Below are 22,837 nucleotides of genomic sequence, written 5' to 3' on the forward strand. Positions count from 1 at the left end.
AAAGGAGCTAACTATGTTGGTATAGCTAGTCAGGTAAAAAATGTTGTCCTCTTTTGTTGAAGAATGCGAAAGGCGAATTATATTCTAGTAAAGTTCCTCAAAAGTGATAATATATTTGTCACGTCATATCAGAGAAAATAAACAAAAATATTCTTCTTGCGAGTTCACTTTACCCAACTCTGGGTCTTGCATCATATGAGGGGAAAAACACTCGAGATTTTTAGTTTTAAAATTCAACCAAATATGAAATATAAATTTGAGATCAAATGTCCTGGAACTATTCTGTTAAATTTTCAACATTACATTGTCTAGCACATGTGTTTTTCAATATGCTTGATTTATCGATGATAAATGTAGTAATCGTGTATAAGGAAACTGCTGGCAACGCACATCAGATATCATGATTTTATTTTAGTCGCGGCGGAACAGGCATGAGAAAATTATATTTCCTCAAAGAAGAACCTACTTACTGTTTTGAGAAGCTAAAGATATTCTTTCTGCAAATAAACATAAAGGATGTCAAATAAGCTAACGTAAGAAAATTAAATCTATAAATGTTTTTGCAAAGTGCAGTAAATTTATATGAAAGCCTTGCATAGGAAGAATTACTAAATTAATTATCTGTGTAAATTGCAATGACAAGTACTGTGAATAATTTGTTTCACCTTTAATATACATCACACACACTGGATTTTATTTTTAAAAAAATAAGAAACAATATTTTATTCTAGCATACCTAGACTGAGAAAATTTTGTGCATTGTAAGATTGATATCAATGAGTTGTATTGTAAAAGAGAAATTGCTGTGATGCAGCTCTACAAAATAAAATATAAATTAAATGTTTTAAATACATTTAACCCTGTAACAAAATTTAATTTAATAAACTAAATTATAGAATATTTTATGTTAAAAACTTCAAATATTGCTTTAATATATTCCATTAACTAAGTTTCGATTAAAATGACCGCACTTGGAGGCAAACCAAAAATGCCGTATTGCTAGTGTTAAATGGAAACTTCCCTAGACATGTGTGTAGCACCAAATTAAAGTAGCATTTCAAAGAAGGAATTATTTACGAGAAAGCAAAATTATTTATGATTTTCTGTCAGTGAAGAAGTATTTTATCATAACAGTCGAAAGGAAGATCGCACGTTCATTGGACCTCGGTAAGTTAAATAAAACATTTGCTGCTTAGAAAGCAATAAATTTGGGTTTAAGTACGTAACTGTAAAAAAATTATCTAAAAAGGAAAGAAAACGGAGAAGATAAAAAGAATTATTTGATTTTATGTAAAAACAAATTCTGAGGACAAAAATAATGAGATTTTACGAAAAATGAAGAAAAGGTAATTTTATAAATAAATACAACTATGTACTTTTAAGCAAAAGTTTGCAATATAATGTGGTAAAAACCTAGAAAGAACTAGATTAAATGTGCTTTAAAATATAAACTACTGAGAACCAACTGATTTTCACGTGTTTTAAAATTTTACATATAGAAATTTTTCATTCTGCTATAATTTAAAATTTTGTGAAAACATGGCTAATTTGTTTTATGTATTTTACCGAAAATATTTATCTTCACTAATTACATTAATGTCGCATTACAGTTTTTTAATCTATTTGGCTATGGAAAACGGCGCTGTTTTAAAAATTGTTAGTACACAAAAATATTACATTTAGTTCCTATAATTTTTGTTTTTAAAGTATTATAACGAGTGGTGTTTCACTTATATAATAATCTGATCATGCCACAGAAAGAATACTTTCGAAGACCTACCTTTGAAATAATAAAGGTCTCATTAATTTTTAGAAGTCAAACAACAAAAATCAGCCTTATATTTGCAATGAGTCTTTTATTCTCTTATCAATAAAATTCCGAGTTCCATACACAAAGACCACATTCCGAATATGAATTCCTGGGGTATTTACAGGATGCCTTTCCAATGTGGTTTTATTTACATTGGTCAAACTAAGATAGCCTTAAAATTTCGCGTTAAGGTACATGAGGCATATGTTAGAAAAAAAGAAATACAGAAGTAATTTGTTGCCCAGCATTGATGGCCCGAAAATCACACTTTCAATTTTTCTGCAGCCAAAATTATTCAAAAAGCATCTTCCATTGGTGAATTAGATTTTCTAGAGGCGTTTCACATTCAAAAAAAATCCTTCAGTTCTAGTTAACAACCCTAATTCCAATCCATCTTTGCCTTTAAGAAAATTATGTTTTAGTTCTGGTTTCATCAATAGATGGCGCTAGTAGCTTAACTCCTGTCCAGCCATTCTTATCTTATCTAATTACTATATCTTATTTCGTTTACTCGCGCTTTGGCAGCTGAGGCTAATTGTTCGGTAAAACCATCGAAACTAGTCCTGTTAAAATTTGCAAATATAATGCTGATTTTTGCTGCTTGACTTCTAAATTAATACTAGTTCGGCGTGTTATTTTATCTTAATTAAAGGTCTCATTGTTAGCATTTAACTTTTGCCGTAACTTCGATTATAATAAATTCTGATTAAGAAAATTTAATAAAAGTAATCGCCTATCATTTTAATATTTAGTTTGTGAAATTGAAATATTCGACAAGTGTATATCATCATCAAGTGCTTAATAAAATGAAATCCACAATATCTGGTTGAAAGAAATCACGTGCCTGTGACGAGAAGTTGTTGTCACGTATATGCTGGACTTCTTGACCATCAGGGAATACTTTTGTGACTCAAGAGTCAAGAGTGCGAAAGAAATGATAGTTAATGGGAGATGAGGTCATGACTGTATGTCTGGTGAAAATGGATTATTTCACACTGCAAATGTCTAAGAGTTTGTTCATTCTTTTATGCGATATGTGAGCGGACATCATCACTTTTGATTGTTTTAGGATGAATTGATATTGTATTCATGCCGTTTAGTACTATAACGATCTCCAATAATTCAACCCTGACAGAGGAAAATTCGCTGAATCATTTCAACAGTGAAGCACAATAAAAAAGGGCAGCATCTTTTAAAAAGACAAGAAGGATTTTTTTAAATTTTTATTTTATTTGTTTCTTAGTTTTTTAATTTAATTTTTTTAAATCAAGTTTGGTCATCATTCACAATTCATTCATTTGCTGATGGTGTACGATTGTTTACGATCTCTACCCTATTTTCATCATGCGGCAATCTAATGCAAATACTTTCCCATTTAATTTTCAGACAAAGTGAATTACAAATTTCCAGACGGTATGCCTTCTTGATTGAGTTCAGCTCATTCCATACTCAGTTGTCCGCCCTTTTCACGATACCGATAGCACAGAGGCACCAAAAATGTGTAGTTTAATGCATAACAAATTTCTCTACAGTAAAACAAACAAAATTTGCTCTGAATTAGCTATGACGGTATTCTTTAGACGTCTATCTGAACCTAGTATGGGTTGCTGGCTATGATTCTCATTTTCAAGGATTTTATCACCACTGTGACATATCGCCACCAACATATAGTGCGTTCATTAGCCGTACCGGTTTTAAATGTGACGATAACGCTCTGTGCCACAAGTCCTGGAGAATGTCCCAGTTTAAACTAATATAATAAAAGTACTCATAATTGGGTGTTCTCTGTAGTTCAGTTTGACAAGGCTTTCCTCAACAGCGTTACCTCTACAGGTAGTTTTGGTACCGTACCCTGTCCTGTGGACTTTGCATTCCTATTTTACATAAGCGCACATGACTTCAGTGATTCAGTCGGTTTCCGGCCCGGAATGTATTTTATTTTGTAACATATGTAATAATGTCTGAAGGGTTGATTCGCCGTTCAAATGGTAATTTAAACTTGAGTTATAATACTGAATTAAACTTGAACTAAATAATTCCTTAAAATGCTTTAGTTAAATTTCGTCTTCTTTTACTTTCCCTTTACGGGTACTAAAAATATTTCTTTTGTCTAAAAAACTTTATTTTATAATTTTAATATATGTATCGTAATAAGCACTGTAAGCGAAATTTTCCCTTGATTGTCATATATCAAAAATTGCATGCACTTACAGACATTATTAATTATATTTCAGGTCCTTTGAGAGTTGAATGGGAAGGTCGGCCTGCCAATATTGTCCGTCCTGATGTCCAAGCCACGAATGGTATCATTCACGTAATTGATCGTGTTATGATGAAACGGAGAGATCTCACCAAATCTGGATCAATATGTTGGTTTCCTCGTCTTTTTTCCTTAGCCTTATCCTTTCTTTTTGTTCTGATTACAGACATTCCTTAATTTCGAAAACTCGAAGTAAATAAAGAAATCCAAAGAAAACATGGGAATGAAAAAATAATACAAGATTATTGTTTCATGTTTTAGAAGTTGCAAGCCTTTTATTTCTTCTGTTGATACATAACTTTTACGCTACAAATGGTAACTTTTCTAGTGATCAATTTTTTAATCTGTTATTAGACATGATTTTATTAAGCACACGGAGTTAAGTTCATTAAAGTTGAATGAGGAGAATGCAATTTTAGGAATTAACAAAATTTTCTTCCAAAAAAATAAACTACAAAGTATGTTTTTCTTTTCAATGGCACTGTTTTCACAAGAATATTGAATAGAATTTTGGATAATTATGGATCTTAACACATAATAGAAGGTCTGCAGCATGTACTGAAGCAAATTTGTGTGCCAGCTAGTTCTTGTATTTTGGTAGCTAGAAGAGGCTTCTCCTTTCCCCACCCTCAGATGGAGATTGAAAAAGTTTCTTAAAACATTGCCATACATTTTATTTTAGAAAAGTGAGCTTTCCGAAGAAATGACATCAGAAAAGAAGCTTTGTTTAAAAAGTAGTGAATTCTAGGAACAAAATGCTGACCTTTCAAAGAAGGAGTGTGATATGCTGTACGAGAGAGAAATCTAAGTCCTTGACTGAAACAAGATATAAGTCGTGGATCTCTAATGTTACACTGAACTAATACTAACAATCCAATTTCCAATTTAATAATCTCTACCGTTTTTTTGTACATAATGAATACATTCAGTTTGTTTCATATTGGAATATTCGAACGTAATTATAAGCTCAATATCGAATACTATATTTCTTTGCATATATAAATTTCTGAAGTGTTCTGTGTATTCATAGGTCATTTCATTCCATCAGTGACGTCGCACTCGGGTGTATGTACATAAATACATACATATATACATACATATATATGTGTATATACATATACATATATTCGTATGTTATAGAGCCCCAGATACCAGTTTCAGCTAATTATTATTCAGGGTTAAATTAGTTAGGGGCATTTCGTGTTAGTTTGTAACATATCCATAATGAAACAAAATCATAAAAACTGTAGATAGATTTTTTATTGCAAACTTTAGTTCAACCTGAAAAATTATTTTATTTAAGTTTCTATAGAACTAGAAATAAATTTGTTTCTAGCGCGGAGATATTTCCATACATGTCTTTTGTATGAGGAAGTTATTTTTATTAATTTTTCCCTTCATAGTGTACTAAATAAAAGATAAGTATATATCTTATACTTTAATAATATCTTATTTGGTTTCCTTAGTATAAGCTAAGACCTTTTTGCAAATATTATAAACTACATTTTTTTCATTTAGTTTGCCTTACGATTTATGCCTGAAATGTATTTTTAAACATTTTCTTAATGTTGTAGAAGAAGTAATTATAGTATATGGAAATTTCTGAACGTTAAATTACGATGGTTCATATCACTAATTCAGGAAAATACAAAATTAATTAATGTAATAGTTTTATATCATCTTTTGCTAATAATAAATTTTCCAGTTATTACACAGTGCAGATATATTTTAATAGCTGGAAAGAAAAAGAGAATAATATATATTACAGTTATTGTAATTATTATCTGAGTCTTAGTTCCTTGACTGAAAAAGGTACTTTTCTTTTTGATACAGGCTTACTTTCATATAAGCCGAAATCAGTAATCTCTGTTATAGAATATCAGCCAGATCTCTGATGTAATATAATTTTATTGGACTTCAGTTCCACCAATACCTTTTGATTCATAAACCCTTTTGTTGCAGCAGAAGAAATATCTTTGCACAGAAACTGCTTTTAGCACGTTGCTATGCAAAACCTCAAAGTTGAATGCCTCTTCCAGTTCACAAATTATTGAAACAAATCTCAGTGCATAATTATAATATTTTTTGTATCATACGAAATTTTAATGCATGTAAACATGTTTCACTTACAAATAAGTACTGTTTGTAATTTTTATAACGTCTCGTTTTATCCTAAGAAGCTTCAATATGACATTTTCAGTGTAACTTTTAGGTGTTTCTAACTTTAGAAGACTTTAATGAATTATTGCTATATATTAATGATAATACTCAGAACAGCGATGGATTTGTTTTTACCTTTTGCATTCAGAAAAAAAGTAATAGTTTTCTTCGCAATAATATTATCTGCTATTATTTTCAGCAGAGACAAAATATTGGTTTTAAAGTAAATTGCCAAAATCTTATTAAATAGTAAACTGCCAAAATGTGTTGCCCAAATGTATAAACAAAATACTCATTCTCTTTCTATACCATATTTTCTGTTTTTAGTTGCACAACTTTTATATTTTGCGGACAAAAATAAGGCATATACATCTATATGCTGTATTCTTATATAAGCTAAATAATAGTAAAAATAATAGGTTTTAGTTCATAGAATATTTTGTATTTTATATGGTATATTGCATAGCTTATAATGCATAGCATACTTTCATAGCTTATAGAGATTACTAAAGTGGGGCATGGTTAACCTACTTCAATAGCTGTAACACAAATCCATATTTGTTCCACTTTCCATATTTATATTATTTGACCAATGAAGTCACATCTAAATCCATCGCTGCTGTGAAATGCTTCCCTGTTTGTATTCTGTAATTCAATGCAGACTAAATTTCATAATGAAGAGTAAAGGCTGATTATTCCTTGCTCACCTATCAGATATACAAATGTATATCTTACTTGTGAATATAAATTATTATTTGAATGGTTGAGCGTGCTTAAATCTGTGTAATCATAAACAACTTACATGTTTGTATATAATCAAAAATACTGTTAAAAGGGAAAAAATGTAAACTTTAATTTTCGGTTTTTCGTTACTGTGCTGTTATTTTTTAACATATTTTAATCTTACAATTTCATTTCATAATATGCTGCTGCAAATATTAGTTCCAAGAAAGAGTAAATCAAGGTAAAGAGAATTTGTGGAATTCATGGTGTCAGTTCTATATCTCAAACTTTAATTAATGAATTTTTAATAAAAATTGTTGTCGAATAGTACATATTTTCAACATAGTTACCCCTTTAAATCTCTGGTTTCTCAAACTTCAGTTCAATGGATGAAAAATTACTCATTATATTCTGAGCTTCATTAACATTGTTATCAAAATGAGAAATATTTTGATTAGGATTGATGTAACATTTTTTTCTTTCAAACAGTTGTTGTCATAAAAATCTATTGTTCAAATATTCTTCGTTTACAAAATCATGTTTGTCTTTATCTAGTAGCAGATCTGTACAGTGAAATATGTGTTGTGTATATTTGATATTATCTTCTATTTTATTGCTACAGTGTTACTGTTAAAGTATAAGAGACTATGTTGTAACAAATTTTGGCGTCTGATAAAATCCGTATTGCTCTGTATTCAAAGCTATAGACTGAAATGCTTAAAACATGTTTTTTAACATGTGAATAAGAAATTCATGAAGAAATTAAACGTTGTTTCTTGTACTTTGTATTTTTTTATAACACGTCTAGATCTACTGTAAGTTTGCCTTTCCAATTGTACTTATTAAACGTACGTGTGTTTTTATCCAAAGAGTGAAAGGTCCGGCCTGAGGTCTCTGATATTTCGGAATCAAGGCATACTACAGGCATTTCCCGCTTTTCGATGCTTCATTTTTGCGATATTTTATATTTATATTAAAAACACATATATTGTGCATGTAATGCTTATTTCGCCCTTTACTTTATAATTTGTGAATATTAATACAGACAATTTAGTTTACGGTGCTTTTGCACTTATGAGGTATGTTATTTAAGATTATCACACTTTCAGATGTTTGCGTTTTTAGCAACCAAAAATCCATTTACAAACAAAAAAGACCTACTAGGACTGATTTAAATTATTTCCTGTTTTCCAGAATACTTTCGTTTCTAACGTGTCGAATAATCGGGGGAAGTCTGTAGAAAACTGCATAAAAACTTTTGTCCTTGATATTAAAAATACTGCTTACTTTTCTAAAGCTTGATTTAAAATCCTTGAATAGCAAGTACCTTTACGAAAATATATTGCATTTTTAACACAAATATATCCGAAGCAAATTTAGTGTACTCAAAATCTTTCTTGTGTTATTAAACTTTAAAAACGAATAATAAAGGTTTATTCGCCATTCTAATACAGAAATGCATTATACTTGATCTTTTCTAAATATTTCGGCCGGGCCTGTAACCTAAGCATCCTAAATTTGATTATTAATGCTCTAGTCTTAAAACCTTGTCATCCTATTGTAGAAGCATAAATTCCGTGTAATAACGGTGTCTTCGAATCGCAATTAAAATTACAGATTTTTTTTAATAATTGGTTCAACCTAACATGCATTAAAGATATGAATGAGATGTCTGGGGTCAAAGGAAGCTAAACATCCTGCTCTTTATCATATTTATACATTTCTGTAAATTACAAATGTGCTCAAGGTTGCAGTTGCTTCACATACTGATTAGTTGTAACTTCAAAGTTGCATCATTAATCATTGTACAACACTTTTTGAAATTGTTAAATATATTCTAATGCTCTATAAATGAAATTTGTTTCGAACTAAGAAAAAAGAATAAATAAAGAAATATTTAAACTCATTTTGTCGGTACGTACTACAGCGTACGTATTCAGGACATACTTCAACTATTCTCTTAGATTGGTCTAATACTAAATACGTTACACGTGAACAAATCTTAACACGAAAGTTTTGACAATTTCTAGCTCATGAATTTAATTTCATCATTTCAAAAGAATTTTTAAAAACAAAAGCCTTTCATAATTGTTGATATAATGTTACTATATGAGGGCAGGTTTTAGTACAAAAATTGCTATTCTTTTCCAAATATTTTAAACAAAACATACTTTCCTATACTTTTAATCCTTAAGCTTTTATAATAGATTTGCATTTGTAAACTTTTTACTGCGTTTACAGATACTAGGTAATTTATAAAAAAAAGGCCATTTTACTGCGCATGTCGTACGTTAGAAAGTCAACAACAATTTTATGTTTAAAATGTTTTATGATAAAAATTTACTAATTATCATTCTTTTAATTTCAGAATTAGTACTGTTTATTATACTGTTGAATATTGCTGGTTATATGCTTAAAGCTAATCGTTTTTACTCATTTGTGAGTTTGCTTAAATGCACACAAATATGATAGCACATGGTGATCAATAAAGTGAAGGATGTTTAGCAGAACTGTTTCCCCTTTTACCTCTTTGCACATTATGACAATCTGTGGTCTTTGTTTGCTTCTGTACTGATGCATGTTAAGAGGTAAGTCTCTGAACCCGTTGCAGTTAGAATGTAATTGAAGAATTATAGAGCTCACCTTGTATTTACTGTGTTACAGACATATACAGTTATAAACCAAGATGCCTTCTCAGACACGCATTACTATTTCCTAGTTGCTGAAATATGTTTCAGGTACTTGTTGTAGCTTTCCAAAAATATTTGAAGCTTTTAATATCACTTGAGACAAACACTTTCTTATGTGTTTGTTTATAACGAGTAGTTGGGCCATGTTGATCTTGATACTTGAAAACTGTTCATCATATTTGTGTCCATGAAGTAATTATAATGTCATATATGGGATTTCCACATTTCCCAGTCTGTATACGACTTTCCAGTAATGTGCAGCTGAACATGTATAAAATTAATTTATTAGTGTTTTGAATTTCGCACCATTACGAAAACTGTACCTAAAATAGAATAAAACGATTCTTGTAAAATCATTGATTTGAAAATTAATTGTTCGTTTCTTTCTTTCAATTTTAGTTTGATACATAACTGGAAGAAATATACTTTTGTATATTATTCTGTGTACTTCTTTTGTATATTGATGTATTACAAAAATAAGAGCTCAGTTTTTTTAATGTACTTGAGATTAGTAAATTTGTAAAACAGGTATCATTTTTTTAATTATGAATTTAAATATCGAAGAAAACGCGTTTGGATTATTTTTTCTCTTTTTTTAAATTAATGGCAGTAAAATATTTTGAATAACATTTTCAGAACCCATTTATTATATTATACGCATGACTTGAGTTTCAGGTTATACGAATTAGAATAATGTAGGATTTTATAAATTATTGATAAAGAAGGCCTTCCTAATATGTAAATTTAGATTAAAAAATATATATATATAAGAATCTAATCATCTAGAAATCCATAATAGGGAAAAAATAGCTGCTAATATCTACACATAGGCAGAGTATAATAAAACTATAAAAAATAACAAAATTTTGTGACTCTCAAAATTTTCAAAATGCAGATTTGAAAATTCGCTTAGCTGATAGATTCACTCAACGAAAATATAAAATAATGAACAAAGAGATAATAATCGAAGGAAATATATTTTTGTCGCTAATACATAGTAATTTTTTTTTCGAACGGCGGGAACTTGCCCATAACGGCATTGGCCATTACGAAGGCCAGAACTGTTGGCCATTTTATTATGTAGGCACCCATTAGGCGGTCACCGTTACCTCCTATGAAGGGACAGACAATTTTACATCCCTGCCTTCTCCGAGACTCGAAACCTGGGACCTTTGGTATCGCAGTCACTATACCGTCTGGCTGGCATACATATTAACTTAAAACGGAAGATGTAAAGTGAATACGAGCAAGTTTCCGTTGTAAAGTCCTCCACGAACGCATTTTCCTCCTTACAAGAAAGATCTTCCAACCTTGAACTCTACATTTTTTTGAAAAAAGTACATGTGCGTATGAATTTAGTCATCTAGAAATACATTACAGTAAAAACATTAGCTGCTAATATTCTATAGATAAGCAATTAAAAAACTGTAATAAAATCTTGCAATTCAATGTTATTTAATAACTTCGAAAATTTTCAAAATCGAGGTTTGAAAATTTGGAAAGTCACCAAACTGATCAATTCACTCCACGAAATTATGAAATAATGAAAGAAGAGAGGAAAATCGAAAATAACGTATTTTCGTTGTCAGTACAGAATAACTTTATCAGGACTACTGTTCCTTCTAGTTGCCTTTGGAAACATTATTGGAGTCCTGAGTAGGAATGGGAAGCTTATTCAAAACTATGTTCTTGCGAGGGGGGCTAGAAGATACAACAAAGATGAGAAGGGTTAAATTTACCCTTTATTTCTCACAGCGTAGAGCCATTCCCGCACTTCGAGATACAGAGACAAGCACTTATGGTCTAAAACGTATAAAATAAGAAATAAACTAACTGAACTAAATAAAAACTAAACTTAGATGCTTTGCAGAGAGTAGTAACGCGAAGATTGGCCTTTTAACATTATGTATGTAGTGAGCGGAATGAAAAAAACTACAATACGTCTTCAAATATCAGCGAGAACTAAGTTCTGGCCTTAAAGGCAGACATAAGCTGACTAAAAAGCACGCGCGTGGAAAGGCAGCGAGAAGTCTCTTTCTTCTCATACGTTATTAATTTTAGTGTAGTACAAACAGTATATACTTTACGTGATAATAAATAAGCTGATTATGGTTTGGAAGTCTAGTATAGATGAAGCGCAGTAAAAAATCATCAAAGTAATGACTTGTTTTTTCTCTAGGTGCAATTAGTGAACTGAATCGGATGATAAATTTTTCAAAATTTCAAGGCCACCAAAGGCGAAGAGATAAAACTATTAAACGCTATTAGTGGGGTATGGATTCAAATTACGAAGAAAAAACTGGCACATTTGAAGTTTTTTTGTTTTTTCACATGGCGAATAGTTTCGTCGAAATAATTGCGAACTCAATTTCAGTGTATGGCCTGACTCATTTTCAGAACCATCGTCTTCAGATGATCAGGCGATAATTTTTTTCCTTTACTTATTCAACCGTAACTTCCATTAGAATTCTGTAGTCTTTCAAAATCTCAGAAATCAGATTTTTCACTCTGATAGAATTTTGGGTAAAATTTGCTGATTTGAAATGCTTGTACTTCCGTATTAACCTGTCGATCATGAAAGTTGGCTAAAATGAAGCAAAGAATGTCTGCAGAGATTACGGCAAAGTTGTGCCAAACGTTCTTCCGGAATTCCTAAGGAACTGACGTCTCTTTATTTAGTAAATAATCACAACAAATCGTTCCTCGATCGCAACAATTTTCTCAACTTCAGAGAACCAACATTTCCCTCCAGGCTTCTTATGAAGTCTAACATACACTCAACCTACTAGAGCCATGCAATAAAAAGATAGATTTACATCATTAAAGCGAAAGGGATTAGGACCGTTGAACAGCATCCAAAAGAGAACTTTCTACACGCTTATACAGATTATTCATCTTATAAGATAATCACTAATGGAGGTTCTGAAGTATTTCTGAATACCCCTGGTAATACTACTTATCAACAAAAAATTAGTGCTGGAACCATAGTCTATAACTTCACTTGCCAGCTTCTGGCAATAGCGTAGGCACTTAACATGTATTCCGTTTTTGAGCAAGCAAAAGGACTCGTTGTCTTCTATGGCTCAAAGGCAGCTTGACAGGCAATCCTTGATGTAAGATCCCTGATCACCAACGGGATCCACCTTCGCCTAAATGAGTTTCAAAAGTTAGATATTGTCTGTATTCTTCAATGGTTGCCAGCGCATGCCAACATCGCAAGTAACGACAACTCAGATAAACTGGCAAAAGAGGCTCGAAATATCAACAATAATAATAACGTAAATGTCACCGTCTAGGACGAATACAGATTGAAGTAATACCAAATACAAGTTGAAGTAACCATAGCCAAATACAGATTGAAATAACATTCAATTCCAACAAAGCATCAGCTCCATAACATCAGTAGAAATCGACATATAATTAAAACTTAAGTCAGGCTTAAAACTGGTCATCGTAGAGAATTGAAAACTGAGAAGAGGGTAGGAAAACCTATCGAAACTGTGATAACTACCCGGGCAACAGATCTGACAACTGTAGACATATTTTATTGTTCCGCCATCCTTGCTTGAATTGTTAAAAATTGGGGTCTTGGTTAAGAGACTGAACCTCTACGTTAATAACATTTTTCAGATTGCCAGGGCTGTCATCTTCGCCCATGGCACTATTTGAATAGGCCTTTATCATAGACACGACAACAACAAGAACAGTATTCAGACATACTTCGTTTTTGCGCTTCGTGAAAAGGCTTCAAAGATTTCTGCAGTTTTTCAAATCTCGCGATTTAGCTGGATGCTCTGTTTAGAATGCTGAATGCAAACTTCCGGCAGGTAAGTGTTTCAGTCTATTACTGTTTTGTCGGCCATATTCAGCTGACCATATCCGGTCCGTTAGCACATACTTTTCTTGATGGTAGGATCCCATAACTTTGACAATAATCCAATGCTTTCTCTTTTGTAGGAGGCAGGTCCTAAATTTTAATATTAGTTTTCAGACTGGAAGAAAAAAAATACAGCAACAACGGTTAGTTATATCCTTCTTCAAAAAGCAACATGGCTTATCGAGATTGAATAAGAATTCCGTCAAACAAAAGCACAGATGTTATTAGTGTGTTGTCACGTCAGGCTTATCCATAATTGGCGCTAAACTGTGCTGGCTGGAGACTGTTTTGCTCTTGACGGTAAGTACCAAATATTGCAGTTGACAGTAAGTATCGAAATGCCTGCCGTATGATTTTGAAACAACCTCCAGTTCACATTGTATGTATTCATTTGACCAATCTTCTAATGAATAAGTAATAAAGTTATCTGCTTATCATAAATAAGTTGTTCGCTGCTTGCAAAAATAGAAACATCTATCTTTCCCTCCGAAACAAAAGGTAGGAATTTGCATTTAAGTGAGCATATATACGTATATATAGGTATAGGTAGGAGTATAGGGACCCCCAGTTATTAAAATAAATGATGAAACAGGTATTGTCCCTATAAACTAACCTAATTAGAAACGCCAGCGCCCACAACGTACCAGACAATATCTAGAGTCCGCAAAGTATAAATACTTCATTCATTCCACACAGCTGGCCCTGCCACAGGTAGCGGTTCGTTTGGAATACCGGAGAAATTAATTTCTTGATTTTTATAACAGACATAGGATAGAAGTTGATTTTATATCTTTTTTTTTTTTTTAAATGTAGAATCAACTGTATTTTCACTTCAAATCCAGTTAAACTTCAAGTAGGTTCATTGCATTTTCTTTGAAAACTGACTAAGCGTCTACGATGAAACATAGAAATTATTGAAAGTACAACAATACAAATAAAATTGAAATTTCTTTTGCTCTATGATAAAAAGTAATTACTAAATCAGTGGGAATCGGAAATTTGAGAAATCTACTATATTTATCGATACAGCGCTGATTTGGAGATTTCAACAAATTTCAAAATTTCGCCATAAAGTACATTATTGACGATCAATTTTATAGGAAAATTCGCTATTGACCGTCAAAAACTCCGTTTTTAACAACTCTTTTCTGATTATCTGTAGAATACAAGCAACGGTTGTTTACTGTTACGTATTTTAGATTACTTAGTAACAGTGTTTCTCACATGAATTTCATTGTAATTGTTGCGGAACTGCCTGGGGAGAAGAATAGAGTCTTGGCTTTGATTAGTTCATTGTCTCGATTTTCTGTGCTTGGCGAAGAACAATGACAAATACCATTGACTTCACTTTGCAGAAGAGGAAGGTGACAAGTATGTGGATACATGAACAGAAGCACAACGACCAAACTATGACACAGGTGATGGGTAGGTTTCGTGAACGGTCGTCCGTCAATCCAAAGTGAAACGTGTGCTGAAGTTAGCGCGTCAGTGATGCGTTTGCCCTGAAATTCGACCAGAAAGAATTTGATTAAATTCTTTTAATCAAATTCTTTCTGGTCGAATTTCAGGCACAATGCAACCGCATATGAAAACGCACTTAGGCCTTGCAAGTGTTCCGGCCAATAGACATCGAACGAACGGAGGATGACTTAAGCCGGCGGCAGGAAGCATGATATGATATGATATGAGGGACGCAGCCCGACCCTCCTGGCAGACTTTACGTCGCCCTATGGCCCTTTTGCGAGCTGCGCCAGAGCAAGCTAGAAACAGCACCTTCAACAGACATAACGAACATAACTAAAAAAAAAATTCAGATTAAAATCCCTACTGCAAGCTTATTATGGTTAATTTTCTCCATTGTTTTCCTGGCAAATTTTTTCAGTCTTTTAAAATCATTTAAAATATCATATATATCAAAAACATCATTTTTCTTAAACTCGTTCCTGATATCAGTAAAAGATTTACATGTTTCCACATAATGCTCCGCAGTGCCCGGCTCTTTACAGGTATCACAGAAGTCAGACTCTTGTAATTTAAACCTTTTAAAATAGAAAGGAAAACGGTAGGATCTTCATGGAGGCCTTCTCTACCATTTCTGATCGGAAGTGCATTATTTTCTCTGATAAATAAGCTATTTATGAGAGTTAGCGGGATAGGCACAGCTTTATATTGCCAAAGGTTTTTCACAAGAAACTGAGAACAATCCTCAGCACATCATGCTCTGGGTGGGAATAATTTAAGAACACATCTTTTGTCCGTACTTCTTTGAGAGTTGCGTGACCCAGGTTACTTATCTGGAGATGTTGACTTATTGGCTTCTTCCACAGCTGCAGAATTTGGGCATCAACGACACGATTGTTTAACAACATGATGGAGCTTCCGCTCACTTCGCATTTCCTGTTCGCGAACGCCTAACTGCTGCCTGGGCGGTAAATAAGACTTAGGTCCCCAAATTCACCCGCCCCTTATCCTTCTCCGCCTAGAAGTTCATACATTACGACACCAGGCAATGCCCTGTGGGAAATTATCAACTCATGCGTCAGGAAGAAGCGGTACGTGGCAAATAAAAATGCTCTGCGGCAAGTATGCTTGAAATCTCTCAGCGTGTGCCACCGCAGCTGCTAAAACGAATAAGTAGGAGGACATTTAGTCATATAAAACTGTGCACTGATAATGCTGGTGCTCATATGGACGTTTTGGACAAATAAATGTAAACAATGAAGTAATTGGAAGTGCAAAAGAGCTTTCTGGTTACTCTGTAATTACATTTTTAACGAGTTAAACGTTAAACACGATTTCTAACCCTGAGTTACATTCTAAGCTCATGATGCATTTAAATTTTAAACATTTCATCTTTACAAATAAAACAATTTTTCTTTTTTTATTGTTGTTGTTTTTGTTGTTATTCTTAGCTTTCTATCGTGCCAAGTCACTTTCCCACGCCACCACTTCACCTTTTGTTTTAGCTTTTGCAGAGATTCGAGAGCTCTTGTCGTCTTTTGATGATTCAATTAAATATCTTCTAAAAACTTCGTAGCAATTCTAATTATAAGAAATCATAACATATCCAAAGCATGCTCCCTCATACATACAGAAATATTTGTATACTTGTGTACGTAAAACTTCTGAAACTTGTAAACTTACATTACAAACATCACCTCATGCATTGCAAACTTATGAAACTTACCAACTTACATTACAAATTTGTGATAAATTATATTGACTGCATATCTGGTCTATGGCATAAACGCGATATCTAGTCATACTGCAAAATATTTACGTTGACAGTCATCTTCATTCTCAGCTTAATTTCTATCAAATTATCAACAGTATATCGCATAATATACACTGTAGATACATTAGGTATTTATTTGAAAGCAAGCAACATGAAAAATAAGCAACGCCTTCGCCGGGAATCGAACCACGGACCTCTGGAATATGCGCCCAGCATCCAGACCACTACATCACGAAGACACGCTAAGAATCATATTCTAACTTTTTGTTGTAAAACAATAAAAAATTGCATATAAGTGTATACTCGCGTATGCATCCGAGGGTTAGAACTTGTTGCAACTATTTACGTATAACTGACACAAAGAATACCCTTGGAAAGCATTTATCCTACGATGTAGTCACCAGTGTTGTGTACAACTCATTGCAGTTGATGGAGAAATCGTAATGTACATTTAATAACATCTGATATGTCTGTGGTTCGAATGGAACAGTCTATTGCCTGAAAATGTTTAGAACAGTCCGAAACTGAATGTCGGGAAGTAGATTCTTCATAGAAATCAAACCATCATGGAACTTAAGTTCTGAAAGTTTTGTAGATAGCAGAGTATTTCTTAACCTCTACGAGCAAACAAAGCAGCTACATTTTGCACTAAATGTACCTGAATATTGTATTGCTTAGTTTGCGATTCTGGGGGCAGGTTATTTTCAAAAACAAACACTAGTGCTGCATATTGACGGTATATCCTTTAAGTGCAGTATACTTTAGTATAGTACCCTCACAATCGTATATGATAATCACCAATGTTTGGGTTCTGATAAATTTTTGATATTCGTGATGACCCGTAGTAATGCCTTATTGTTCGACTGACTTCGTTAACTGGTTATTGGAATGTAGCAAAGGCCACGCGGGTGTCTATCTAAAGGAAAGTATGTCCTCATGGAGGACCTTTTAAGGGAAAATGGCTTACGTTTTTACGTTACACATGGATAAAGCCATGAAAACCAATGATGCAGCCAGCATGTTCGTCTAGTTTTGAACTCATGACAAACTACTAGTATTCAGCGGTATTAAACAGCTCAGCCATTATTGGGGTTCTGCTCGACAGGTGCTTCAAAACTGGCTCCTCCGATATGGCCTATGTCTCATGCAAGTTAATGATACGGCATAAGAAATTTCCTTTGCACACATAACACTCAGGTTTAAGGGGCTTTTTACAGTAACTAAGTTGTTTCCGTTTTAAAAAAGTCGAGATCTTATTCTTTTTGCTAAGGCTCTGAGTATGTAGCTGTGAAAGTGAGACTCCTCTGTTTATTGTGAAGTAGATTAGGCCTCGAACTAACGCGTCGTATACGTGAGGGAAACTCTGGTTCCGTTTCATGGAGTAGATATAGCAGTCAGGCTGACAGAAATAAAATATAATTGATCCTGAATAAAAAATTAATAATAGAAATTTGTTCAAATGCATTAGCTAATGTACGTAAATTACAATGCATCCAGTTGATTATTCGAAAAATATTGAAATTATAACCAAATTTATGAAAATTTTAAAATGATGGCAAAATTAAGTCACCTCTTGTGAAAAAATAAGTTTCTTTAATACTGCGCATAATCACGTAGGACAGATATGCATACCTCACTTCATGATTTCATAGACTTTACCAAAGTGTTGATCAGGTCTTGTGAAATGCATGCTGCTCTTCTAAAAGTGAACATTTCGCTACCTGAAGGGTCCGGAGAAGAAATTGGTGTGCTTAAATTCGGCGCCTTAAAGCATCTCACACATCCTCAATCGGGTTCAAGTCGGATGAGTAAGATGGCTAGTCCATTATAGTGATATCTTCTGCTTACAAGTATTCTGACATCGCATATTCTCAATGAGACCGAGTATTGTTATCCATTAGCAAAACCTCTGGGGAAACAGCTTACCTAAACAATCTAACTTGGGGTTCCAATACCTCGTCCACATATCACAAAGCCTCCTTGAAGGATATGCACGTCGGGGCGGCCATGACGCCTCTCTAAACCATTAAATCGTGGTCGCGGAAATGGGATATTTCACGCACAAGGAAAGGCAAGTTGCGTGTTCCTTACCCTCTCTAGATCAAAACACGTCTACAATCATTGTTTCTAGACTCATTAGTAAACAATACCCGGTCCCAATCGTCTTTTCTGCACTGAACATGACGACGGCACCAGTATAAATGGTCCCCTCCGGAAGCTGGAGTGAATGGGATACAAATCATTGGTTTTCTTTCATACAGTTCAACCTCATTAAGCTTTGCAACAGTAGAACAACTAATTCGAGTTTATGTGGCAGCCTCAAAGTTTGAAACCAAATCTCTTATAGTCGCTATGCAGTTCCTTCGAGCCGACAATGACAGTAAACGGTGTTCGGATGGAGGTGCTATTCTTGGTCGCTCTTTACCAGGCTGTCTATCAACTGATCCAGTGCTTAAAAAGCCGCTCCAAACTCTTGACATGATACTTTGAGGGATATTCAAATAAATCTTGGGCGACCTCCATTTATTTTTGAACTCCCTCGATTCTACCAATAATTCTGCACCTCTGATCTTCACTTATATGATACCTTTGAGCCGTAACTACTGAATATTTATCACTCTCAGAAACCGCATTCTATCTAAATAACACTATAGACAAGAATTCCAACATGCGTCAATTGCGCGCCACATCGTCAATCACCGATTTTATATATTTCCGGCGCTAAGGTATGCGCGGAAAGGCAATTTTGTGTTCAGTTGTATTTAATTAGTATAAATAATTACATCAGTGGACATTCGTTGCAACATCAACTTAGTGGGCATATTTTTCTCGTTATCCCTTAATTTGATTACCAGTGTATACATGCATATGTGCTTGCATGTAGAAAGAGAAACGTTTTCAATAAAAATCATTTGTAAGTATCGGAATATTCGAGTCTGATGTAAAATCAAAAGTTATAAATATTATTTTGCTTTTCAGCATCCTTAACAAAAATGTGTAAGGTAATATCTGCGCCTGTTGTCATGTAAATGCCACGTGGGAAATTGACCTCGCAATAAAGTTACGCACTGGACTGATTCTAATGGTGACGGAGGTTTGGCGTTCTATTACACACAGATGCTAAAACAATAGTTTTACACATCGCACATAAAGATTTAGAAGAGATCTAGCGTCTCTCCCCCCACTGGAAAATGACTAACGGTTGTTATTACTGGGTGGGTTAACTATTGGTCTATATCTTTTCCTCTTCGTAAGTAAAGGTCCCCAGCTGCATTGATCTCCTTTCTTTACACAGTTGGCGGCTTCCTCTCCTTCTTTTTCTTTGCAGCTCCTGCTTATCAAACCTTTCATTTCACAGCCACCAAGATATTTCATTCCTTTTTAATTTACGTTTAAATACTGAATCTTTTTACAACTCCTCGATCTGACGTCTCACAACTGTATCTTCTTTTATTTTAGTTTCACTGATTTTTAGAAATTTGTTCTTGAGAACAGAAATGCAACCCCGTTACGATCATTTTCTTTCATAAAATTCTTACACAGTTATTACTATTTTTAAATATAATAAGGGCAACAACATATTTGTAAATCTAAGAAATGTCTGGTGAACGAATTTTTCTGTCCCGTAATGACTTCTTTGTAATTCTTTTTTTTTCCGAGACTTTTTGTTCGGCCTGTACCTCTTTATACAGTATTTTCAACAGTTCCATATGCCTAAGAAGAAGTGTACTTTAGAATATCCTAATTACCTACTCAACGTTAGCACTTTCTTATTTCCACGCATTTTCTAAGAACACTTTTCATAATGGAGAGGAGAACATGGATCATTTCATGTGATTTTTCATGTTAGCTTCCTACATGGGTTATAGTAACTGATGAGTATTCTTTCCCGATCATGAAGCAGCACTACTTCAAGTTTGTTTCTGAAGAAGAGACAAGGATATTGCATTTTTTTCTACACTCAATCTGTGATTTTGCCCCCCAAGTGCCCATCCTTATGTCGTTCCTCTATTTGATTTATGCAAATGACTTCCTAAAATTTAAAGACGAACCCAACATTATGATTATGTGTTATACTTATGACACTTCCATTTATAACTGCCATTATTAACAGTTCGAGTAGGATGCATCATGCTCTTGAAAGGATCCAGGACAAGATTCTGGATATGGAGGAATGGTACCTGAAATGGTAGATGGAAATCAATCCCCAAAAAATCCCAAATCTTAGTTATCAAATAGTAGTATAAAGTTCAAGATAAACTGAACTGTAAAATGACTCTCTTCCGAAAGCAAGTCCCACTTGTACTTTCGGCTAAATACTTAGGAGTTTTGTTCAATAGATCATGCATTTTGTTTGCGCACATTAACAGTGTACGTAGAAAGTCACATGGTATCTATCATTTTCATTTTCCATTACTCTCAAGTGACTCAGGACTCAATCTTTTCCGGAAATTACGTCTTTATAAGGATATTACCCATCCGATCTTTTTTTAAGTGTCACCAGTTCATTTTCTTTCGCACTTGGGCAAGTGTAAAAGGAAAAGCAAGTTCTGTAAAAGAAGTTGTAGCGGATTATCACTGGTGCGCTTTACTTCAAACGAAATAAAGATTTGCACCATGTTTTGAAAGCTGACACAATAAACGAATACCTAAACAAGCTTAATGTGAAATTCTACAACAACTTCGATGCACTTCTAAATTATGAAATCTTAGAGAACGATTTTCTTCATTCGTCCGTACGCTGCACATCTTCTACGGCACGAAGAATTAATCATCTGACATGTGGTTTTATCCCAGATCTACACTTAGCCGAACTATGTGTTCTTCTTTTCGAAATCCAAGATGTCGTACGAAGGACATATTTCATGCACCATTCATTTTCGGGCTCCGTAAGGAACTCTGTAATTGCTTTGAGAATTAATGCTTAAGATGTAGAGCTCCAGAACAACATTGAAGTGTCACAGTATCGCTTTTTCATTTAGACATTGGAGAGTTTGGCTAGGTATAGGAAGCTGAAACCATGAGATATCGGTCTACTTTTTGATGGCAAAAGGAATATACAACTATATTTCTAGACACTGAGGATTTTCTAGATATATAAATGAATCAAAAGTAGCATTCTCTTAAATTATTCTTAGGTTTCCTCTCTTCAAAGAAAAAGGAATGCAATGAATTACAATCATCTCTCCCACAGAAGACTTGAACATGAAGCTCAACAAATATTAGGTATGCGTTCCTGGTTCTGCTACAGTTTTCAATCAAAATATAACTCATAAGCTTTTAAAGAAAACGCAATAATATTTTATTTCGGTTCTACTATGCAACAGAAATCGTTTGGGTGATTTTGCATAATTACGAGGCGTTTGCTGTCCTATAAAGCAAAGAATATGTATTTTTACGTGAGTGATGTCTCTGATGCTGGAGAGGAATGCTATCAAATCACTCATACAAAACTCGTGTCAAGAAAACTAAACTAACTCCGGAAATAATGTTTCTTTATTTTTCTAGTTGTGTCGAGAGGAATATATAGTTTGGCGCAAATTCGGTTACTTAAGAGGTGAATACGCGAAGTTTGTCGATAACGCTGGATAACCATAATATAGAGATTAGGAAGTAATTAGATTTTGGTAAAGCATATGAGAGCTATTGCTTAAATGAAAGGAAACCTTCGTGGATGTTTCTTAGGCAAACTCGCTCCTTTTCGCTTTAGACATTGTAGAAACTCGAAATTTTGCACATAACCAGCCTCTTCACCTGCATTTGACTCCAGTTCGAATTGTCAGTATGCAGTTGCCTTATCGCTTGGCAGATGGTACGCCCGTTAATGTTGGAAAAGCAACTGATCGCATGCTTGAATTTAGAAATAAAATAAAACAGAGAACAACCTTTGTAACAACAAGCAGAACATTTATTAACATAACAATAAAGTAACGGGGTGTAACAAAAGAAACCCAAAGGAGTGGTAGTCCGCAGCTTTGAGTGACCTACAGTAAAGCCAATGCTGGGCTCTCTAGAACAGCCGCAACACAGCCACAACAGCATGGCTATTTTTAGTAACGCCATTAACGAGAAACCTAAATAC

General features: G+C 33.7%; 1 protein-coding gene across 1 annotated transcript in view; it reads left to right on the plus strand.

Annotated features, from left to right (window-relative positions):
* Nucleotides 1-10,011, plus strand: part of LOC118198440 (fasciclin-1-like) — a 233,288-nt gene extending 223,277 nt beyond the window's left edge. The window contains exon 13 of the mRNA XM_085809854.1: nucleotides 4,045-10,011. Coding sequence (XP_085665980.1) covers nucleotides 4,045-4,247 — 203 coding nt within the window. The 3' untranslated portion in view covers nucleotides 4,248-10,011. The remainder of the gene's footprint in view (nucleotides 1-4,044) is intronic.
* The last annotated feature ends 12,826 nt before the right edge of the window (nucleotides 10,012-22,837 follow it).

Source organism: Stegodyphus dumicola, chromosome X2, assembly GCF_044657685.1.
Source record: "Stegodyphus dumicola isolate Sdum_Otavi_A_Nest chromosome X2, ASM4465768v1".
In the NCBI taxonomy this organism is placed as follows: Eukaryota; Metazoa; Arthropoda; class Arachnida; order Araneae; family Eresidae; genus Stegodyphus; species Stegodyphus dumicola.